We start from the raw sequence: 20,580 nt of genomic DNA, 5'->3' as shown, positions 1-20,580 counted from the left end.
ACTACAACAAGAAAGATTGAACAAAAATAATCAAAACTATTCCAAAGATTAAAATATTTAAGATTAATTTTTTAAACTTAAATATGTTCTAGGTCTGACTTTTGTACCGGAAGCATGTTTAATTTTTTTAAATCACGTTTATAATATCTGTTTTTGTATATCCGATTTTATTATGAAAACAATAATGATAAACATCACTTATTAAATCATATTTAAATAATTAACATAATCAAAATATAAATTTTGAAAATAATTTTTCAGTTATTATATTAAAAAAATACTTAAATAGTAACTAGGGAAAAAAATAATTAATCAAAATAATTATTAATTTAGATATTAATTTATAAATTAAAAATGATTAATATATATAATAATTTTTATTATGAAAATATTATTAGATTGTGAATTAATTAATAAATTGATCTTTAATATTACTTAACAAAATTTTGACGATTTAAAAAATTAATTTCTAAATTAATCAGATTAATCATTTTTCTTGTATAAAAATTGATTGTTATTTAAACGTATTTTTAGGATTAGTTGTCTTTTAATTTTTAGAATATGTAAAATTCTTATTTGTGATATGCATAATTCTCCCATTATATATTTTATTTGGACAATTATATTTTTATTATTAAATTTTGATAATTTTTTCTTACAATATAATATATATTTTTTAAGTAGTTTTAGAATATTAAAAATAAAAAATGTAAAACTATTTAGAAAATACTACCTAAAAATGGAATATTTTCATCTTATTTATGTTGTGGCATGATTCTCTTCTTTGATTCTCTCACTTGAAGGAAAATACTTAACTATTTATGTGCGTGGAGAGGGAGTGAGTGAACTTACATATTTTCTGAGTGCTAAAAAATGAGTGAAATGCAGACACCGGAGAACGGAGAGTTGAACAGAATGGAAGAAACGAAACTGTTCTGTGAGGAAACGAAAGAAGCTCAAAAAGCAGCCATGGAAAAACGGTGGAAAGATTTCAAGAAAAAGATGATGGAAAACCGTGGAATCATTCTCACGAAGTTTGACCTGTTAGGGAACACCGCGATCCACGTTGCAACTCGCTCCAACCCTGAACTGGTGAGAGAGATGATAGAAATGGTGCCTGAAGCAGAAAGGTGGCACGCTTTGTGCAAGCCGAATGGTGAGGGAAACACCGTCTTGCACGAGATCGTGTTTTCCAAAAAGGCGATGGAAATGGCTGAGGTTGTGTTCAGATTTGAAGATCAGTTGGTGCCACGAGAAATGGAGGAGAAGAAGCCATTGGTGGAGCTCAGAAACAACAGAGGAGAAACCCCTCTGTTCGTCGCTGCCATGCATGGAAAGCTCAAGATTCTCAGATATATGGCTAACCGTGTGGGCACTGTGGACAATCTTCGAAATCATTTTCGTCGATCTGACAAATATAACGCTCTTCATGCCAGTGTCATTGGCCAACATTTTCGTACGTCTTTCATTTCTCTCTATACTTGCTTGTCTGCGTGTGTTTGAAACAAATTTCTGTTGCGTTTTTGTTTCTAATTCTTTTAACTGAAACACTGTATAATTTGTTGGTTGGGTTGGGAATTGAAACGTGGGTTTCTGATCAGATCTAGTAAAAATAAGAAAGTTAAGTAAATGAAAAGGTATACAATGATGAAATTGTATAAATTTATTGTTTTAAGATTTTGAATTAAGAATTAATGTTATTGGTGTTTATATTTCTCTTTGCATAAAGACCTAATAGTAATATTAAAACTTAGTTTATGTGTTGACCGGCTTAGACATGTTGGAAAGTCTTTTTTTTTTTTTACAATGAGTTAAGAAGAAAAGTGAAAAATTGTATTTGTAGATTTTGTCAGAACAAAATTTATACAAAGGTCTGTAGTTTTTGTCAAAAATGATTTCATTGAGCATTTGTGTGGACGTAGGTAGGGATGTCAAAAAAATCCGTACCCGCAGGTATTCGCGGATAAAACCCGCAACAGATAGGAAATGGATATTAAAAATGGATACCCGCTACCCGTGGGTATGGGTATTTTTGATACCCGCATGTTAACGGGGCGGGTACGGATATCATAGTATCCGTACCCGTGGATACCCGTACCCGCTAAACTTTAATTCAGAAAAATGATTACCCCACAAATGAATCAAAACATTATGAGTCTTCATTATATTAGTAAAAACTTTAATTCAGAAAATTTATATATATATATATATATATATATATATATATATATTAATAAAAACATTATGAGTCTTCATTCAATAATGGTGGTCAGATTCTTACCCCACAAATGAGTAAATTACTTCCATATATTGTGGAGGCATTGATGTGTCTCTAAGACTGGTTATGGACCAATATGGAAGGTAATGAAATTAACATTTTTACTTAGATATTTTAATTAAGTGATTGTTAGAAATTTTTACTGAACTCCTTATGTTTTAAGGCTCTTCTAGATTAAAATTGGACAACATGAAACTTTATACAATGTTGCAAGAGGTGGATATTGATGAAGTTAGTAATTTTTTTAATATTTTATTCAAAAATAAACTATAATATAAATTGGTAGTGATTTTTTATTTGTTTGTTTTTTAAGAATCAATCGGAGAAAGGGAACTTGTTGATCCAAACAATAATTATGGTTAAATAATTATTTTTTAAAATATTTTTGTAAATACCCGCGGGTACCCGTGGATACCCGCGGATATGAAAAAAATAGACGGGTACCCGCATAACGGATACCCGACGGATATGGGTACGGGTACGGGGCGGATATTTATTCAGCGGGTAGGGTACGGGGGAACTACTACCCGTATCCTACCCGCCCCGTTGACATCCCTAGACGTAGGTCGTGAATCACCTTTTCTTATATGCTTTTATTTAAATCTCTGTTTCTATTTATGCGAAAAAATATTGTTTTTGTATTGGCAGATGTTGCAATTTGGCTGCAAAGAAAAGATGAAACACTTGCTCTGGAAAGGGATGAGAAGCAATTAACAAGTCTTCAATTACTTTCGAAAATGCCACAGGTTTTTCGAAGCCATATTCACCTGGGACTTGTGAAGAGCATCATATATATATGTACTTTCCCAATCTCTGTTTTTAACCTTTATAATAATTGATATAACGCTTCACATTCAAATTGTAAATGAGTTTTGCTCTTTTTTCTCAGAACAATTGCAATATTTATCATAACTGTTTCACCATTGATACATATAAGTAATGTTGTTTGGTTATGATCTGTGTTTCAGTGCTCCCTGATGAATATGACAATGATGAACAGTGTCAGTTGTTTAAACAAAAGAAGGATGAAGAAAATGGTAAAGAGGATGAGCCTAAAGTCTGCAAATCTGGTACTCCAGTAAATTCAATTACGTTTTTCTAAAATATTGTGAGTGATATGTGTTTATATATAACATTAGAATATATATTTACAAATTTCAGCCATTTCAAACATAAACTACAGCTTTTGGAAAAGCTTGGCTGCAGGTATTTCTTACGAGCTTTGTCTTCATTCCATTATCTTGAATGAATCATTATTACATTAAGTTTTTCAACGCAGTACTTTACTGCAAACAAGCAATATTCTAGCTAAATAAATTTCTTCAATTTCAGTACAAGTTAAACATTTAAAAAAAAAAAAAACTGATTAGCATGGCTATAAAATGATAATGAGAATAGTAATTTGTAAGACTTGCTATAATCTGTGACTTATTTAAAAGGAACAATTTTCTTTTAAAAGGAATTCGATTGGGGATTCAGAGCTAGAGCCGCGAAGTGTCCCGAGCATGTATTTATTTTACCAGAAATTGAGTAAAAAGGAGCAAATGATGTGTTCGGTCGGAGCAATTTAAGAAAGTAATTCATTTATTTGAAGAATTTGAATTTCTTTTAAGTAAAATGACTTGTTTTGATAGAGAAACTAAAAGGAAATTGAAATTGTGAAATTTTAAGGTATTTTAAATTACTAAAATAGTAGAATTTGAAATTCACTCAAAAAAGAAGGAAATTGAAATTCCACAATTTGTGGAATTCCTCATTGTTCAAGATTAGAGGTTTCAATTTGACCCAGATGACCTAGACGGGTCGGTTTGGTCCGACGACATACATGGGTCGAGCTGGCCTAACAATCCAGACAGGTTGGGTAGACCCGACGATACAGATGGGTTGAGCGGGTCAACGATCAAGGCAGATCGAGCATGCCCGACTACCAAAACGAGCCTGACAACCCAGATGGATCAAGCGGACAAGATGACCCAAACAAACCCAACGACCCAGACGGGTCAGACCGAGAAGACATAATCTTAAATTCGTCCAAATTTGGTCGAGTTGACTTCAACTAAAATTTTGAAAAATTTGGTCGGGTCAGCACCAACTGAAATTTGGTTGAATGTGATCGAGTTGGCTCTAACCTAAATTTGGCCAAATTGGACTACGTTTACGCTGGCCAAAATTTGGCTGAATTTGATCGAGTTGACTCGATCGAAATTTGATCGAATTTAAATATTTTAAGTTCACAATAATATTTGTTCAATTTAATTTCAAAATTTATATATTAAAATAAATTTTATTAAAATGAAATTTTATCTCATAAGAGAAATTCAATTATTTTATCTAAACAAGAAATTGAAATGTAAGGTATTCCAATTACTCTATCCAAACAGATTATTTAGATAATGAAGGAAATTCAATTAAAAAATTTCAAATGCAATGCATTTCAATTTCTTAGAATTGTTAAAATGTTTCATCCAAATACAAGATTAAGGAATTTGGAATGATATACAACAGAAATATAGTACAGTAAAAAAGGAAATTCTTTCAATTGTTTTGTGTGTTTCAAAATTCCAAAATATTTAATAAACAAATCCTTTTTACTCTAGAATTGATTGTAAATCAGCAAAGGAATTTTGGAAAAAGATGTTAAAAGTTTAGTTTCTAAATAGATTTTTACTCGTTGGAAAAGTTTGTTATCGTGCTTTGAGTTTACCATTGAATTTATAATAGGAAAAAATAATTTTATTCCTGATTTCTTAACTAGAGAATTTTTAAAGGGACATGAGCCAGAAAAAAACCTTCCATTTAAGGGCTTAACCTCTCGACAATACCAGGAAATTGAAATATCTAGTAATTGAATTACTTGTAATTGAATTATCTTCATTTCTTAAATAATTAGTTTGGATAAGTAATTGAAATATTTAACTAACTTAGCTGAACCTTCAATTCGGTACGACTCGTCTTGACTTTTGGTTCAAGTTGACCTTTGGCTCGGTTCGACCTTTGGCCTGACTCAACCTTCAGTAGCATCGATCTTCAGTCGCCTCGACCTTAAACCCAACTTGACTGACCCGACTCTACTCGATCTTTGGTCCACCTCGACCTACGGCGTGGCACGGCCCGGCATGACCTTTGGTCTAGCTCGACCTTCGATCTGATTCGACTTGACTCGATCTTCGGCCCGACCCGGTTCGACCTTCAACCTGACTCGGACCGACCTAGCTCGATCGTCGACCCAGCTTGACCTTCGTCCCTACCTAGCTTAGCTTGGCCTTCAACCCGACTGGGGTCGGTCTAGCTCAACCTTTGATCTGGTTTGGTCCAACTCGAACTTTGGCCCGACTTGACCCATCTTGACCTTTAGTTTGGTCTGACCCGACTTGTCCTTCGACCCGAACAGACTCATCTTAACCTTCTGCCAGATCCGACTCAACTTTTTGGTCTTGTAGACATTTTTTGTCCTAACCAATGAGCAATTTCACAACTTAGGAAATTTCAGTTTCTTTATTTTTTGAGTGAATTTGAAATTTTACTATTTTAGTTATTTGAAATACTTTCTTAAAATTTCTCAATTTCAGTTTCAATTTCCTTTTAATTTCCTCATCAAAACAAGTCATTTTCCTTGAAAGAATTTCAATTTCTCTAAATAAATAAATTACCCTCTTGAATTGCCTCATCCAAACACACATCATAAAATGTTGCATTGTTTTCCTCAATTTATTTGACAATTTATGAGACGTATCTTTGTTTTAATCTTTAGAAATTGATTTTAAATTTAACTCAACTTTATAAATCGACTTTTATAAGAAGTTTGCCTTCATTCCTATATTATAATTTGGCTTTATCTCTCATCGATATAGGATTTCAATTACATTCTTTCACACTGAGGCATATACATGTTGAGCAAAAAATTTAGATATTTGTTTGATAGCATATGGAACAATAGATCTAACAAACAACAAACTATTAGGATAAACTTTAACATGACTTTGATACCATGTTGAAAGTGAAATTTGTGTCCACTTATATACCATACATATATTTATTTGATCTTTATTTATGATGAATCCAAGATTTTGAACACTTTATTGTGTGGTTAGATTTCCTATGGATTGTCATGTTGGTAGGAATAAAATAGTAGCTAACAACTAAAAAAAGTCCATTGGAGCGTAGTCTTGCTGTCTAGCAAAAGGATATATGGAGCTAAAGAAAATTTTGATATTTTCTACATTTATTCATTCACCAATAACATCAACAATTAAACATTTAATGTTGATATTTTGCTGATAAAAAAATGTAATATTAATATTTTGAATACTTGAAATTGCAACTAACGTGTTGACTTTACTAAGAATCCTTTACCAACTAGTTAAATTATATATTCCACCAATTCTTTCATTATGATAAATCTTTTTATTGATCTTTCATTTCAGAGTTTGAAGGCATTGACCATATGTGGAAGGAAAAGAAAAAACATAAGTTGGCTGAACAACTAGCCAGCACTTTAGTAAAATATGACTTATCATGGCAAGTATCAAGCAATGAGTATAATAGGACATTATTGATTACAATGCCACGTGATCCTTTAAATGTGGCGAAAAGGAGAAGAGTAAGTGTACAAAAAAGGGAAGAGAGACGCAAGAACATTGAAGAAAGACCAGAACGCATAGCATTGTTCATAGCAGCTAAGACTGGAATTGTAGAAATTGTTAAAAAGTTTCTTGAAGTGTATCCTGCATCTATATATCATGTCACTAAGAATAAGCAGAACATATTGACAATGTAAGAATGGATCAAAAGTAGTAATGTTTTATTGCAATTTTCTTTCAGTATTGTCATACTTATTTTGTTTAGTTTGTTCACAGGGCTGTTAAGTATCGACAGAAGAAAATCCTTAAAATAATAGAAAGAACAGGTACAATGGAATCATTGGTTGGTCAAATCACAGATAAAGAAAGAACTGTCTTGCATGAAGTTGCAAGAATGGATTACTACAAAGCAGAACACTTAGCTGGAGTGGCATTCCATTTGCAAGATGAGTTGCGTTGGTATGATGTAAGTACTTAATTAAACCTTTACAATATTGACATGTATATATTTGGACACTATTAATTTAAAATTTTACTGTGACTAGAAAGTAACTATTATGTTTGCAGACTGTGAGAAGATTCACACCTAAACATTACAACATGCACTCTGACATAGATGGACACACACCAGAAGACATGTTAGAAATTGAGCATGATGGAATGCTTAAGGAGGCACAAAAATGGTTGAAGGAAACAGCTCAATCATGTTCCACCGTCGCTATTTTGGTTGCGACAGTTGTATTTGCTGCGGCATACACCATTCCAGGTGGAACTGAAAATGGAACTCCTGTGTTCCTTCATTCAAGTGAGTTTCTCTTTTTCACAATCATGGATGTTGTGGCTCTTGCTACGTCACTTGCTTCAGTGGTGGTGTTTCTTTCCATTCTCACTTCCCCGTGTGATTTATGGGATTTTCATAAGTCTCTACCAAGAAAACTCAATTTGGGATTTGCTTTGTTGTTCTTGTCGTTGATGACAACAATGCTTGCATTCAGTGCAACCATGTTGCTCACTATTCGTTTGGAATGGAAGAATTGGACTTCCACATTGATATACAGTGCTGCTTTCTTTCCTGTCACCATTTTTGCAATCATTCAGTTTCCTGTTTATGTGATGGTTCGAAGCATCACCAAGCATCTTTGGAAGCAAGTTAAGAAGGTCTTTCCAACAAGATTGATTGAACATTGCATGAATCATTGTTGATGTTATTAGTATTGGATACACAACAACACCTCGTAAGAGTTTTTAACTTTTGTTTGGAGTTTGATTATACATTTGGATTGATGATGTATGATTTTTAAATTGTGTGATTCGGTATATAGAATTTAATAGAATACTTTATTTTTCTGAGAATTTAAAATGTTTTATGATAACATATGTTAGGATAACGAATTTTAAAATAAATTAAATTTTAAAAATTTATGAGATTAATGTAATTAATTAAAATTATATGATTTTAAATTTTATTTAAAAGGAAATATTTTTTTTCTCAAATTTGAGTGTCTTTTTTTTTTTTTTTATTCTCACCTTAACTCAATTTTCGTATTCATGAATACACTTATTATCGAATAAAAAAACACATTTATAAAGAGTTTTTAACTTTTGGTTGGACTTTAATTATACATTTAGATTGAATACTTGATTACGTATGATCTTTAAAAGTTATGAGAATCTGTGCAAGTGACAGTAAATACGATTTTCAAAGCGAGTTATGTTTTACACTTAATTAATTTTCAATTCGGGATTTCGAGTTGGGAAATATATAAATTTATGAACAACTAATGATATTGTTCAGTAAGAAAATATAGTACATGTGAAGGTTAAAATTAACTAAAATACAATTTTTAAAAGGAGTTAAATAGAACAAGATACTTTTTTATTTGCACAAACACTAAATCATCTAATAACAAATCATTTATACAAGTCAAGAAATATGATTTTTCTAGTAACTCGCTTTAACTTTATAATTACACTTACCTCTTCCTTAATAAATTCTTAAATCAAAATACATATTACTAAGTACATTAGTCACTTTCTGATTATTCCTTCTAATCTTTTTGTGACTGAAAACTTCAAACATTTTTTGTTTTACTTTTAACTGCATACATACATACATACATACATACATACATACATACATACATACATACATACATACATACATACATATATATATATATATATATATTTAATTAGTCGGATGGTACTCAATTTAGTTTAGATATGTCATTTTGGTACCCATTTTTAAAAATGTGTCAATTGAATACCAACTTTTGAAAAAATGTCTCAATAAGATGTCTTTCAGACAAAAATTATTAAAGTCGTTAACTTAATTGATGACTTTTACCACTAAATTTTAATATAAATATCAATGTAATTTTAAATATCAATACGGTTAACGATGTTAATATTATTATTATTTTGGCTAAAAGAACTTAATTGGGATATTTTTCAAAAGTTGGAATTCAATTTACACATTTTTAAAAACGGATACCAAAGTGACACATCTAAACGAGAGTAGGTATCATCCGACTAATTAAACATATATATATATATATATATATATATATATATATATATATATATATATATATATATATATATATATATATATATATATATATATATATAAAGATGAAACCTATGGATTAACTTTCATTGAGAGATTATACAATAGATTTAATTTGAACGGGTGGGCTTTTTTTTTAATCAAATAAATTATATAAGATAGTAGGAGTGCCTCAACTTGTATACATAATTCATTCGTATACATAGTGGTTACAAAGACTTTATCGTACCCCGTATGCATACCTTCAATGTACCTGTAGAAAAATCCTAAGTATACGTGTTGAAATAGTCCTCAAATCCCGAAGGACACATTCTCCCTAACTTGATCGTACATTATTGAGTTCTTCTCATATATAAGGTTGTGTGATTCTTCTTTTATATTTATTCGACCGTGAGTATCTAACTTAAGACGAGTTTTACACACTCTAAGTGACACATTTCAAATTACACAATTTTAAATGTCAAATTACTCATTTTAAATGCCAAATTACTTCAATAAATTATTAGAATACTTTTTTCAGGTTTTGGATTAAGAAAGTTTACGTATTAATCCGGAAAAAAAAGTTCAAAGAACACTTCAAAACCAAAAAAAAACTAACACTACCCACCTTCAAACTATAATGAATCTCACTTCAAATTGCTTATCAAAATCCACACAACGCCTCGTGAATGAACAACTAAGCATAAACTTTGTAACCAAGAAGGAACAAAGTGGGGATTTTCAAATTGACGTAGGAGAAGTAAGGACTTGCGGGAATGCAAAAACCAATCCACCATCTATGATATGTTATCCAATATAAACATTTTATAGAATCAAGTTACTATGTTATCGGTTTTTATCAATGCTGCACTTTACTCTTAAAGTAAACTACTCAATTTAGAGGATCCAGATCCATGGTTAGCCATTTGTTCATGTGACAAATCAACACAAGAAACCCAAGTCTTAAATATGCATCCACACCCACTTCAAATTTTAATGAGATTCATAAACAAGAACTTCTCGCACTGATATGCAGTATATGAGAGAATGCATTACTGCCAAATTCTGAACAAGATTGCTTGGTGTTCTGAAAACCTGATAGCTATCTTCAACAACCTACTGTTTTGAAATCACAGATTTAAGAGACGTATTATCATTGTTCATCTTTCACAGAAGCACACATCAGCTTTCACATTACTCATTACTCAGTGAATTCCTGATTTTTTGCTTTCATAAGCCTTTTCAGGACAACACTTGAATGAGAAGCCAACCGTAATTTTCTCTGAAATATTTTGCAGAGATTATGTCACTCGAGTACAATCGTAACGTTTTACTATGAAACCAAATTGAATAACGTTGCGTTCCTAAAGTGTAAAGTACTAGATTCTGAAAAAACCATCATCGTTTCATTCCTTATACTATAGTTTTCCTTTCGGCGTGAAACGTATTTTCATATCAAACACCGTACACTGTAATGCTTGTGCTCTTCTATAAAACAAACGAACCAGATTTTTGTGAAAATGGACTACACTAAACGAATAATCCGAATATTCATTCAACTGTTCAAGATCAATCACAACTGCTCAAAAACCTTATTTTGAGTTCATGATCAATTTTGATAATTTGGGGCGCACAAAAAGGTTTGTTAAGCTAATTGATCGTGATTATCTTTCAACAGAGAAAACTATTCACATTTCCCACGAAATTACATGAAACTTGATGATTGGGTACTCAATGAGCTGATATTTTTTCCTAGACCCCTAAAATTAAGGAACTTAAGTGATGAAACCATAATCTCAGCGATCATTTACTTCTTTTAGGCGACTAATTCACTCTCGAAAAAAAATGTTCTTTATTTTAAGAACTACACACGAATCAAAATCCAATACTAGAAGGCAAGTAGGGTTTACTCCATTCCCCCACATTGCTCGAAAATCACCACACCAAAACACAACGCAGCTTCAATTAATTAAAATTAAGAGCAAAAGCCGGAAGAAAAAAGCAAAATTGGGAAGAACAGATGGTATATAATTTGATATAATCGAAAAGCTAGAAGTAGGTCTGACTTAAAGCAAGACAGTAGCAACAACATAAAGCAAAAATAGGATGCGAAAAGCATGAATAAAAGGCAAAAAGCGAAAACCTTGGTGTGATGACAGAGGAGGGATCAGTACCTCCTGTTGAAGGCAAAGGTGGGTTGGACAGGGACAGGGTCGACCTGGACAATGCCGGAGACGTCGTTGATTCCGAGGGAGTGGAGCATTTCCATGGTTTCCTTGTCGACCTCGATGTGGTCGGTGTTGATGGCGGAGACGTCGGGGACAAAGTCCATGCGGCGCTCACGCTCCTCCTCCTGCAGCTTGAGCGAGATGCCGCGAACAGGACCCTTCTGGATACGCTTCATGAGATGGGTGGAGAAACCTGCGATCTTGTTCCGAAGCCTCTTCGAGGGGATGATGGCTACTTCTTCTAGAAGCTTCTTGTTCGTGTGAAAGTCCAAGGTCATCCGAGAGTAGTAACGCTCGATCACTTGCCGTGAAGATTTCTTCACCGTCTTCGTTCTCACGCGCCCCATGCTGATTCTTCTTCTTCTTCTTCTTCTTCTTCTCTTCTTCTTCCTCCTCCTCTCTCTGCGGCTTCTCTTCTCTTCTCTCTTCTCTGGCCTTCTCTAACTGCTCCTTCAAACTTAGGTTTTCTTCATTTATCCCAATTACTTTGGGCCTCGCCTTTTCAAAATCCGAACTACACATCATCTTGTGGACTTTTACTTCTTGCACCACCACATTTTCTTTGCACACCCACCAACTTTTACTTTCCTTAAATGTGGTTTTTCAAATTACTGGATATAAAGCAAACTTTTTAGGATTTTCAAAATAAGATTTTCGTAACGAAATTTCTGAAACCTGTAAAATGCATTTCAGAACAAACTTTTCGATATTCATATAATATCTTTCCGAAATACACTAAATATGTTCTGAAAAAAAATTAAATGCACTTTTTTCGATGTTTTCTATCTTCTTCTTTCTTTATAACGATTTCCCTCTTTTCTTTTCTTTTTTTTTTCTCTGTGACCACGATGGACTGATAAAAGGTATTTTAGTCATTTTCTGTTAATGTAGGGGTGCAGTTAGTGAGTTAGTAATTATGGAAATGTGGGACGCAATAGCCTATTTTGTTTCTCCACGTAACCCTTTTCATACTCCCCTTACAACTTTTTTTTTTTTTTTAAATCACTTTTATTTTTTTTTTCTTAATATATTTTGGATTACACTTTTACAAATAATATAATCGATTATTGTAAGGTTAATAAATTCAAATTAATTATATGAGAAATGTACCTTCTTTTCCTAAATTCTGCAATAGTTTATTAAGAGATTTGTTTTTTTAAATATAAATATACATTTGGTTCTTATTTCTGTTGTTTTTATTCAATTTGGTTTTTATTTTCATTTTATATTTAATTAGGTCTTCATTTTTGTTAAATTGTAGTCAATTTGATTTTTTCACTAACGATGTTTAAATAGTTAACTTTTTTGAACAGTACATGCTACGTGTCATTTCCTAGTTTTTTTCATTTTTTTAAACTTTTTTTAATTTTTTTGAAAAAAAATTTATTTCAAAAACTTTGTCCACGTGTTAAGTTGCCACATGTCAATGCTAGTGACACGTATCAGTTTGTAGTAGTATTATTATTTTTGTTCAATTTAGTTCATGTATTTGTTATTTTTATTCAATTTAGTTTCAATTTTTGTTAAAATAAATCAATTTTGTCCTTTTCAAATTTACACTAAATTTAATATCTTTTATACAAATTATATTAATATTTTTTTAAAAATTGACATTTGAATTTATTATTTTTTAAATTCAATTATAAATTATTAAATTTAATTATAAATTGAATAAAATTCTTATATTTAAATGCTAAATAGAATATAATTATTTAAAATATTATAAGAATATAGTTATTAAAAAAATTTCTAATATCTATATTCTAAAATACTTTTAAAATTGATATATAAAAATATTTTAAATATTCAAAATATTTTAGAAAAATAAACTAATATTTGTAAAATTAACATGAATTTTACAAATGTTAATAATTATATTTTAATAATATTTAAATAATTATATTCTATTTAACAATTGAATCTAAGAATAATATTTAATTTATAATTAAATATTATAATTTATAATTAAATTTAAAAAATAAGTAATAATAATGTCAATTTTATAAATTAAATGGTTATATTTTAACAAAATTTGGAACTAAATTAAACAAAAATAACGAATATAAGGACTGAATTGAACAAAAAAAATGAATATCAAAACTAAATTGAACAAAAAGAAATAATACAACCACAAACTGACACATGGCACTAGCATTGACATGTGACACAATTGTGACGTGACATGTTGACAATTTTTTTGAAATTAAAAAAAATTAAAAAATTAAAAAAATAGAAAAATAAAAAAAATAAAAAAATAAAAAAAAGTTAAAAAATTAGAAACTAACACATGACATGTACTATTAGAAAACGTTAACTATTTAAACACTGTTAGTGAAAAGACCAAATTGACTCTAATTTGACGAAAATAAAGACTTAATTGAACACAAAACGAAAATAGGGACCAAATTAAATAAAAACAATAAAATTAGGGACCAAATATATATTTAAATATTTAAATAAATATAAATGATGAGGGTGTCACACCAAATGTATATTTAAATCTTTAAATAAATATAAATGACGAGGGTGTCACAAGAAATTATTAGTTGCAGAAAGAAATATTTTTCTTTAATAATAATAAATAAAATAATGTATGATGCTTTATAGTTTTGTATATGATTTCATTTTGAAATATAACGTTTTATTTTTGTAAAATGAGATTAGCACTGCTAAAATACAAACAAACGAGATTAGAAACTGCTCTCAGTGTAATATTTTTAATCATTGAATAGCAAATTCTTCACTTATTTGTTATTATTTTGAAAATGTAAAATCAGAAAAACACAGATTTAAATAATTAAAATTTGAAATGGATGGAAACAATATGAATTCCCAGCATGATTATTATTGCTTCAAAAATAATTTTCAAATACTCATCCGAAAAAAAAAAAGTATATAGCCTTTTCTTTCACTGGTTTTTATATAGAATTCTTAAAAAGGATAAACTAACAAAAGAAAGTATCCTAATAAAATTTTCTAACTTTAACCATATTTATAGCAAGTTCATGAAACTACAATCAATAATTTTATTTTTATCATCCTCTTACTATAATCATCAAATAATTAATTAATTAATTAGTAAAAGAAGAACAACAAATATATTTCCGAATAAAATAAAGACAACATATATATAATGAGAGAAACATAAACTTGGTATTCAATAGTTAATCTTTACACAAAATACAAGACAACATCTTGTGCAAGAAAGTTTTGGATTGTGGTGGTGTGTGTGGGTTTGCACAATTAACAATTTGAGATCCATCGATTCTACTTTGCTTTGCTTTCTCACACTGATTCAAGAACGTTTGAAATGCAGTTTCACAGTATTTAACTGCTTCTGAAACAGTTAAATTGTGTGTTAGTTTGGGGTATGCACTCTTATTATGATTATGATCCCCATTTAAAGTTGCTGTCATGTATATCAGTTCTTCTTGAAATTCACTCAATTCTGCATCTTCTTCCGCACCACCCTCTCGAAGTTTCATAGGCTCCGGCAATTTCACTGAAATTTTTAATACAAATACTCAAAATGGAAAAATAAAAAATAGCTTTTGCATCATTTTAAATTGTTTTATTATTATTAGCCCTTTTGCTAATAAACACTAATTTTAAAGTATAGTTTGAGTGACTGGATTTTGTTTTCTCAGTGAATGACACGAAGTGGTTTGGTACCTCAATTTGTTGGTTAAGTTCAATTTTTGGTCCGTATAGTTTTAGTTTGTTCAATTTAGTACTTCAATTATCTAAAAAGATTCAATTTGGTCATCTCGGTTAAGTTGGAGTTAACACCGTGTCCGTACAAGACACGTGTCAAACAGTAAAATTTTTAATTTTTTAAAAAAAAATTAATTTTTTTTAATTTTTTAATTTTTTGTACAAATTTATAAACTGTCACGTGTCAACTTACCGTTATGTCACGTGACAGTATTAAAATTTAGAGTAATAAATTGAACAAACAAAAAGTATGAAAACCAAATTGAACTTAACCAAAAAATTGGGTACCAAAATCAGTAATTATACCAAATAAATAATATTAATATAACAAAATTTAAATTTAATTTACCTTAAAAAACAGCTTAAAAAACAAAAGATTGTTTTTATATATGAATTATAAAATGGTATTATTTTGAGTTGATATTGATAAATAAAAGAAAAATAAATATCTGACCTGGACAATCAGTACGTGGAGTGGTGAGAGATAAGAGATTTTCGAATGTTCCAGCCCATGCATCACGCTTTGTCAAGAACTCAGGAAGATTGAACATTTTCTTCACAGTTGCTGGTATTGATGAATGTTCATACTGTGATGTTGGGAATGGCCCACAAGGTTCGTGCAACACTGTATACAACACACATGTTTAAACTTTTAATCCATTTTGAGTGATTGTTCTCTCTCTCCTGTTTTATATACTTAATTCAAAATTCTCAAACAAAAATTAACTTTTAATTTGGTAAAATTGTAAGAATGATAAAGTAGTTTAGAGGTTAAATAAAAGGGAAGGAAAAGAAAGATAGTTTAATTAAAAAGAAAAAGAATAATTTACACAAATGATTTAAAATATCAATTTTAGTGACTCAAAATAATTAATTATTAAAAATTGATCTCTAAATATATTTTTTATTAACCCTAAAATCAATATATAAATAATAGTTTTCTTATCTTTAACATATTTTGTGACATGACAAAAATTTTAAGATCATGTATATAAATGTTGGATAAATATATTTTGGTCTATTTTTTTCAACACAATTTTAACTTACTACTCCAATCATCTTTTAATTATTTTATTTTTTTTAATCATACAATATAATGATTTAAAAATATTAGAATGATGAGTTAATAGTGAGTAAAAAAAAGTTGGTCGAAATATCAATATCCGGAAATATTATACCTTTTCCTGACTCAATCCAAGGAGAAATAATGATGGTAGGAACCCTAACACCAAGTCTATCAAACTGGAAGTTGAATGGTTGAGGACCTGCAATGTCATCTGGGTTTGGAACTCCATCCACAGGTGTTGGCACATGATCATAGAACCCTCCATGTTCATCGTACGTTATCACAAACAATATTTCATTCCACTGAGGACTTCTTCTCAGTGTCTCATACACTTCTTTCACAAACCTTTGTCCCTCTGCGACATCATGCGATGGATGGTCATCGTTTGCAGGCTGTGATAGCAAATCAAAATATCTTTGCTCAATCACCACGTAGTTTGGCAATTTCCCTTCTTCACAATGCTTCTTGAACTTTGGATCGAACAGATGAAAGTTGTCTATGTATTTCACCTTCCTAAGGTTTCTGAAATTCCTCAAAACATTTCATTAATTTGTCAAACACAACATCATTTCCTAGTAGAAAAAAACAATAATCCTGTGTAAAATTATTAATTTTTCCAATAATTTAAGAAGGTTATACTTTCATTTAATTTTAGAATGATAATTTTTATGTATGTTGTGAATATCATCATCATCTTGTGGTGTATGTGGAATATACTAATGTAATACATTTTTAATAGTGATGTATTACTAAAACTGTAACAAGAAAATCAATATTAACAATACTATTGTTCTTATAATAATAAAATGGTGATTATTAATCACATTTAAAAAGTATTTGACCTAATGTTGATTTATATTGAAACTTTAAAATAATATTATTAAAAAATATAAAATAGTTAAAATTTATATACATTAGGTTCACCATTATATATAGTCATCATTTGATTAAAAAAAATCAATAAAAATAGCTTTTTTTCTAATTAATAATTGGGAACCAACTAATTTTGTTTTTTTATGATTATATTATTAATACAAATATAGTCCACTTATAATTTATTCTTTATTATAATTACTTTACGTTTTTCATTAATAAATAAAAGAAACGCGGGCTCTGTCAGTGTAAAGAGGAACATTTCGGGATATAAAAAATATAAAATAATGTGGAATCGTGTGAATCACAGAGTGTCTGTTTTTTCTCTAACATATTGTGTTTGTTTATTTTATGAGATTTTGAATCCAAAGTTTTTGTTTGAATATATAATGTTCATAAATCATAAATAATTATATAAGATAGGTTTATTGATTCTCATGATAATTATTTTGAAAATTGTATCAATAATAGTTTACAATTAAATTAAATATTAGATAGTACCGTAGAACTCACTATTCCTCAACAATAGTATACATATACGAGTTTAACTACAACAAAAATAATATTTAAGAAGCAAAATCTATATTGGTGTTTTAAATTAAGATCAAATAAATATTAAAAAAAATAGTTAAAAAATTTAACTATTTGGCTTTTCTTGTATAATTAATGTAGAACAAATTAGTACTAATACATTAAACTTATCTTAAATATAGAAAAAAGGTTAACAGTATAAGATAATGCATAATAATTTATAGCAAGATGAAAGTGCAAAATTACACTCTAAGTATAATCTAATCGAAATTTTATTTAAAACTAAATAAAAAATAAAAACATAATTTTAGTTATTAGTAACAATAAATAGAGTAAAAATATCTTTAAATTTCAATAACAGAAACACTCAAATCAATTTTAAGTTTACATCGATATGTTTAACACTTTTTTTTTTATTTACTTGAAGTCAAAGTTTACTTTAAACTTCAATTAACTTAAAAACTAAAAAATATATATTTATTTTAATCAAATTTAACTATACTTTAAATTTTTTTAATTGAAATTAAACAGATGAAAAGTGATTTTACCTATAAAAAAGTGTGGATGGTGGATATTGGTAATATATTCCAAAACTGAACCCATTTTCGTCCAAAGAATCAAATATAGTCTTCTGTGGCAACCCTCCAATGAGTTTCTGTGTGTCCTGAGTGGTCAACCCATGCGACGTCGCAGAGTGCACGTAGAGCCGGTTCGGTTGGGTCGGACCGGGAACCGAAGCAAACCACCGATCACACACCGCAAACTCCTTAACCAGCTCTCGATAAACCGGTAACAGATCCGGTTTGTACCCGTTCATCACTGTCTCCGCCGTTGACCCCTTCTTTTGCTTCACCGAGTTTTGGGCGAACCCCTCCATTGTCGGCGACACTTTCTTCGTCGTCGAGGACTCGTTCCACGGTTCGCCGAAAACTTGCTCGTACACATCCTCCACCGTGTGACCTGGGTCCGGTTCAACAAAATCAGACTGGTCGGAAAAATAAACCCGGTTCGAGGCCGGCTCCGAGGTGGAAATCGGGTTTGACTCCGAACCGGTGACTCCGTCGATTTCCGGGTTGAGGGATTTCATCCAACCCAACATGTGGTCAAATGAACGGTTTTCTTGAACCAAAACGACTATCGTTTTGATGGGGTAAGACATGTTTGATCCTGAGATTTCTTGTGGTAGTGTTGATGAATTCTGTAATGGGTGTGAACAGAAGCTTTTAAAGAAGAGAAGGTGTTTAGCTAACTCATACCTATGTAGGAATTAGGTAATGATTCTTTATCTTTTACTTTGAAAATTTAAGTGGAAAATTGATTCGGGTGATGCCTTCAATTTGTTTATTGTATTTTCTCTGTCAAAAAGCTTGTTTTAATTTTATTTTTTTCCATTATTTTGTATTTTTCGTGGTTTAATTATTATAATTGTGCTTTATTGGATGATATGATATCTTTTTCTTTGGTTTATCTTTCTTTTCTGATTAGACAGAGAATCTGCTTTTCTTATTTCACCACTAATTGAGGGAGAATCACGAGTTTAGCTGTGTTAATTATTGAGACTCAGATTCTTTATTCTAAATATTATGAAAGTATATTTAATGAAATTTAAAAAAAAATATAAAATGAAAAGGTAAACAAAAGTTTGAAATATATATATATATATATATATATATATATATATATATATATATATATATATATATATATATATATATATTGAAGAAGAAAAAAACTATTATCGTAAGTTATTTTTATGTTTGGAATTTCTGAAAATAATATAACTGGCAGAGACTTGTATTAATTTACTCAATCCTTTATAAGGAAATTTATGAGATGTTGGGAAGAAATGAGAGACCCAAAGTGGAGAAATTTGACCAAAGAAGAAAGAGGGAAATAACTCTTTGATTGGTGATAGATTTAGATTTTATAATCTATTTTTCTTTTTTCTTTTCTAGAAACGTAATTTGTTAGCTCATATTGTAACATCCAATTGTTTATATTGTCTTAAGGAAAAACATTTATATCCAGAATCCCTAAGTTAAAAAAAAAAAAAATTTATTAATCACAAGTTATTTCATAAAAGATGGTGAAAAATATACTAGTATCGTCTTAATTAAATGTTTGCACTACCAATATTGTATAATAAAACGATCAATGGTGAAAAATAAGACTAATGAACACTAAATTATTGTATGGCACTAATAATTTTATTTTGTACATGGTTTTAGAGACGAAGTTAATGATAATTTAAATATATATATTTATCTTTTAATTTTTGTAAGTATTTTTTAATAACAAAATCATAAAGAATTTCAGATCTCGATCCAAATAATATGATACGATCTTATTTATGGTTGTTTCTAAATTTGAATTATCAAAAGACACAATAAACATAAATTAGAGGAAAACGCAAAATACAACATATATCAAAATGTTAAATTTTTGATAAGAATAAGAGTTCTAATCTAAAAATCAAGAAAATTTACTCTCTTTTGATACTTTTGTATATAAATACATAAGTTTTTCTTTAAAAAAAAACTAGAAATCCTAAAAAGAAAGTTTAAACATAAAAACATTAACGAATTTGTAAAAGAAAACCCAAAATCAAAAAATGGAGATATAAACTAATTTTCTCAAAACCTATTATTCAAATGTATCGAATGCATGATATTCATTCTTTTATGTCTTTCAAATGCCAATAGTTATTCCTTAATGTCAAAACACTAATATTGTCTAAGGATAAAAATATCATCAAAACTCGA

General features: G+C 29.6%; 3 protein-coding genes across 3 annotated transcripts; 1 reads left to right on the top strand and 2 right to left on the bottom strand.

Moving 5' to 3' along the window:
- Window positions 1-782: 782 nt before the first annotated feature.
- LOC114166816 (uncharacterized) lies at window positions 783-8,211 on the top strand. The gene is made up of 7 exons (XM_028051655.2): window positions 783-1,456; window positions 2,927-3,076; window positions 3,247-3,348; window positions 3,440-3,484; window positions 6,703-7,051; window positions 7,135-7,324; window positions 7,426-8,211. The coding sequence occupies exons 1-7, from the start codon at window positions 874-876 to the stop codon at window positions 8,059-8,061; spliced, it is 2,055 nt and encodes a 684-aa protein (XP_027907456.2). The 5' UTR covers window positions 783-873; the 3' UTR covers window positions 8,062-8,211.
- Window positions 8,212-11,413: 3,202 nt separating this feature from the next.
- Window positions 11,414-12,104, bottom strand: LOC114166819 (small ribosomal subunit protein eS17y-like). The gene has a single exon (XM_028051659.2). The coding sequence runs from the start codon at window positions 11,979-11,981 to the stop codon at window positions 11,574-11,576; it is 408 nt and encodes a 135-aa protein (XP_027907460.1). The 5' UTR covers window positions 11,982-12,104; the 3' UTR covers window positions 11,414-11,573.
- Window positions 12,105-14,735: 2,631 nt separating this feature from the next.
- Window positions 14,736-19,168, bottom strand: LOC114166817 (non-specific phospholipase C4-like). The gene is made up of 4 exons (XM_028051656.2): window positions 18,367-19,168; window positions 16,527-16,936; window positions 15,803-15,973; window positions 14,736-15,136 (listed from the first exon to the last, which is right to left on the bottom strand). Exons 1-4 carry the CDS (start codon window positions 18,975-18,977, stop codon window positions 14,799-14,801), a joined length of 1,530 nt encoding a protein of 509 aa, XP_027907457.2. The 5' UTR covers window positions 18,978-19,168; the 3' UTR covers window positions 14,736-14,798.
- Window positions 19,169-20,580: the final 1,412 nt, after the last annotated feature.

This window comes from Vigna unguiculata, chromosome 10 (genome assembly GCF_037176805.1).
Source record: "Vigna unguiculata cultivar grain cowpea cultivar isolate G323 ecotype 2 chromosome 10, ASM3717680v1, whole genome shotgun sequence".
Classification (NCBI taxonomy): domain Eukaryota; kingdom Viridiplantae; phylum Streptophyta; class Magnoliopsida; order Fabales; family Fabaceae; genus Vigna; species Vigna unguiculata.
The sequence above is the reverse complement of the archived record's forward strand: the minus strand, read 5'-3'. Positions and strand labels throughout refer to the sequence as shown.

Bases quoted from the DNA above. Each gene is read 5' to 3' on its own strand.
- LOC114166817 (XM_028051656.2), bottom strand. From the start codon at position 18,977: ATGTCTTACCCCATCAAAACGATAGTCGTTTTGGTTCAAGAAAACCGT. The intron at 15,974-16,526 runs GTATAATATTTC...TGTTGTATACAG, and splicing joins TTGGATTGAGTCAGGAAAAG to TGTTGCACGAACCTTGTGGG. The intron at 15,137-15,802 runs GTCAGATATTTA...TAAAAATTTCAG, and splicing joins TCCACGTACTGATTGTCCAG to TGAAATTGCCGGAGCCTATG.
- LOC114166819 (XM_028051659.2), bottom strand. From the start codon at position 11,981: ATGGGGCGCGTGAGAACGAAGACGGTGAAGAAATCTTCACGGCAAGTG.
- LOC114166816 (XM_028051655.2), top strand. From the start codon at position 874: ATGAGTGAAATGCAGACACCGGAGAACGGAGAGTTGAACAGAATGGAA. The intron at 3,077-3,246 runs GTACTTTCCCAA...TCTGTGTTTCAG, and splicing joins GAAGAGCATCATATATATAT to TGCTCCCTGATGAATATGAC. The intron at 7,052-7,134 runs GTAAGAATGGAT...GTTTGTTCACAG, and splicing joins AAGCAGAACATATTGACAAT to GGCTGTTAAGTATCGACAGA.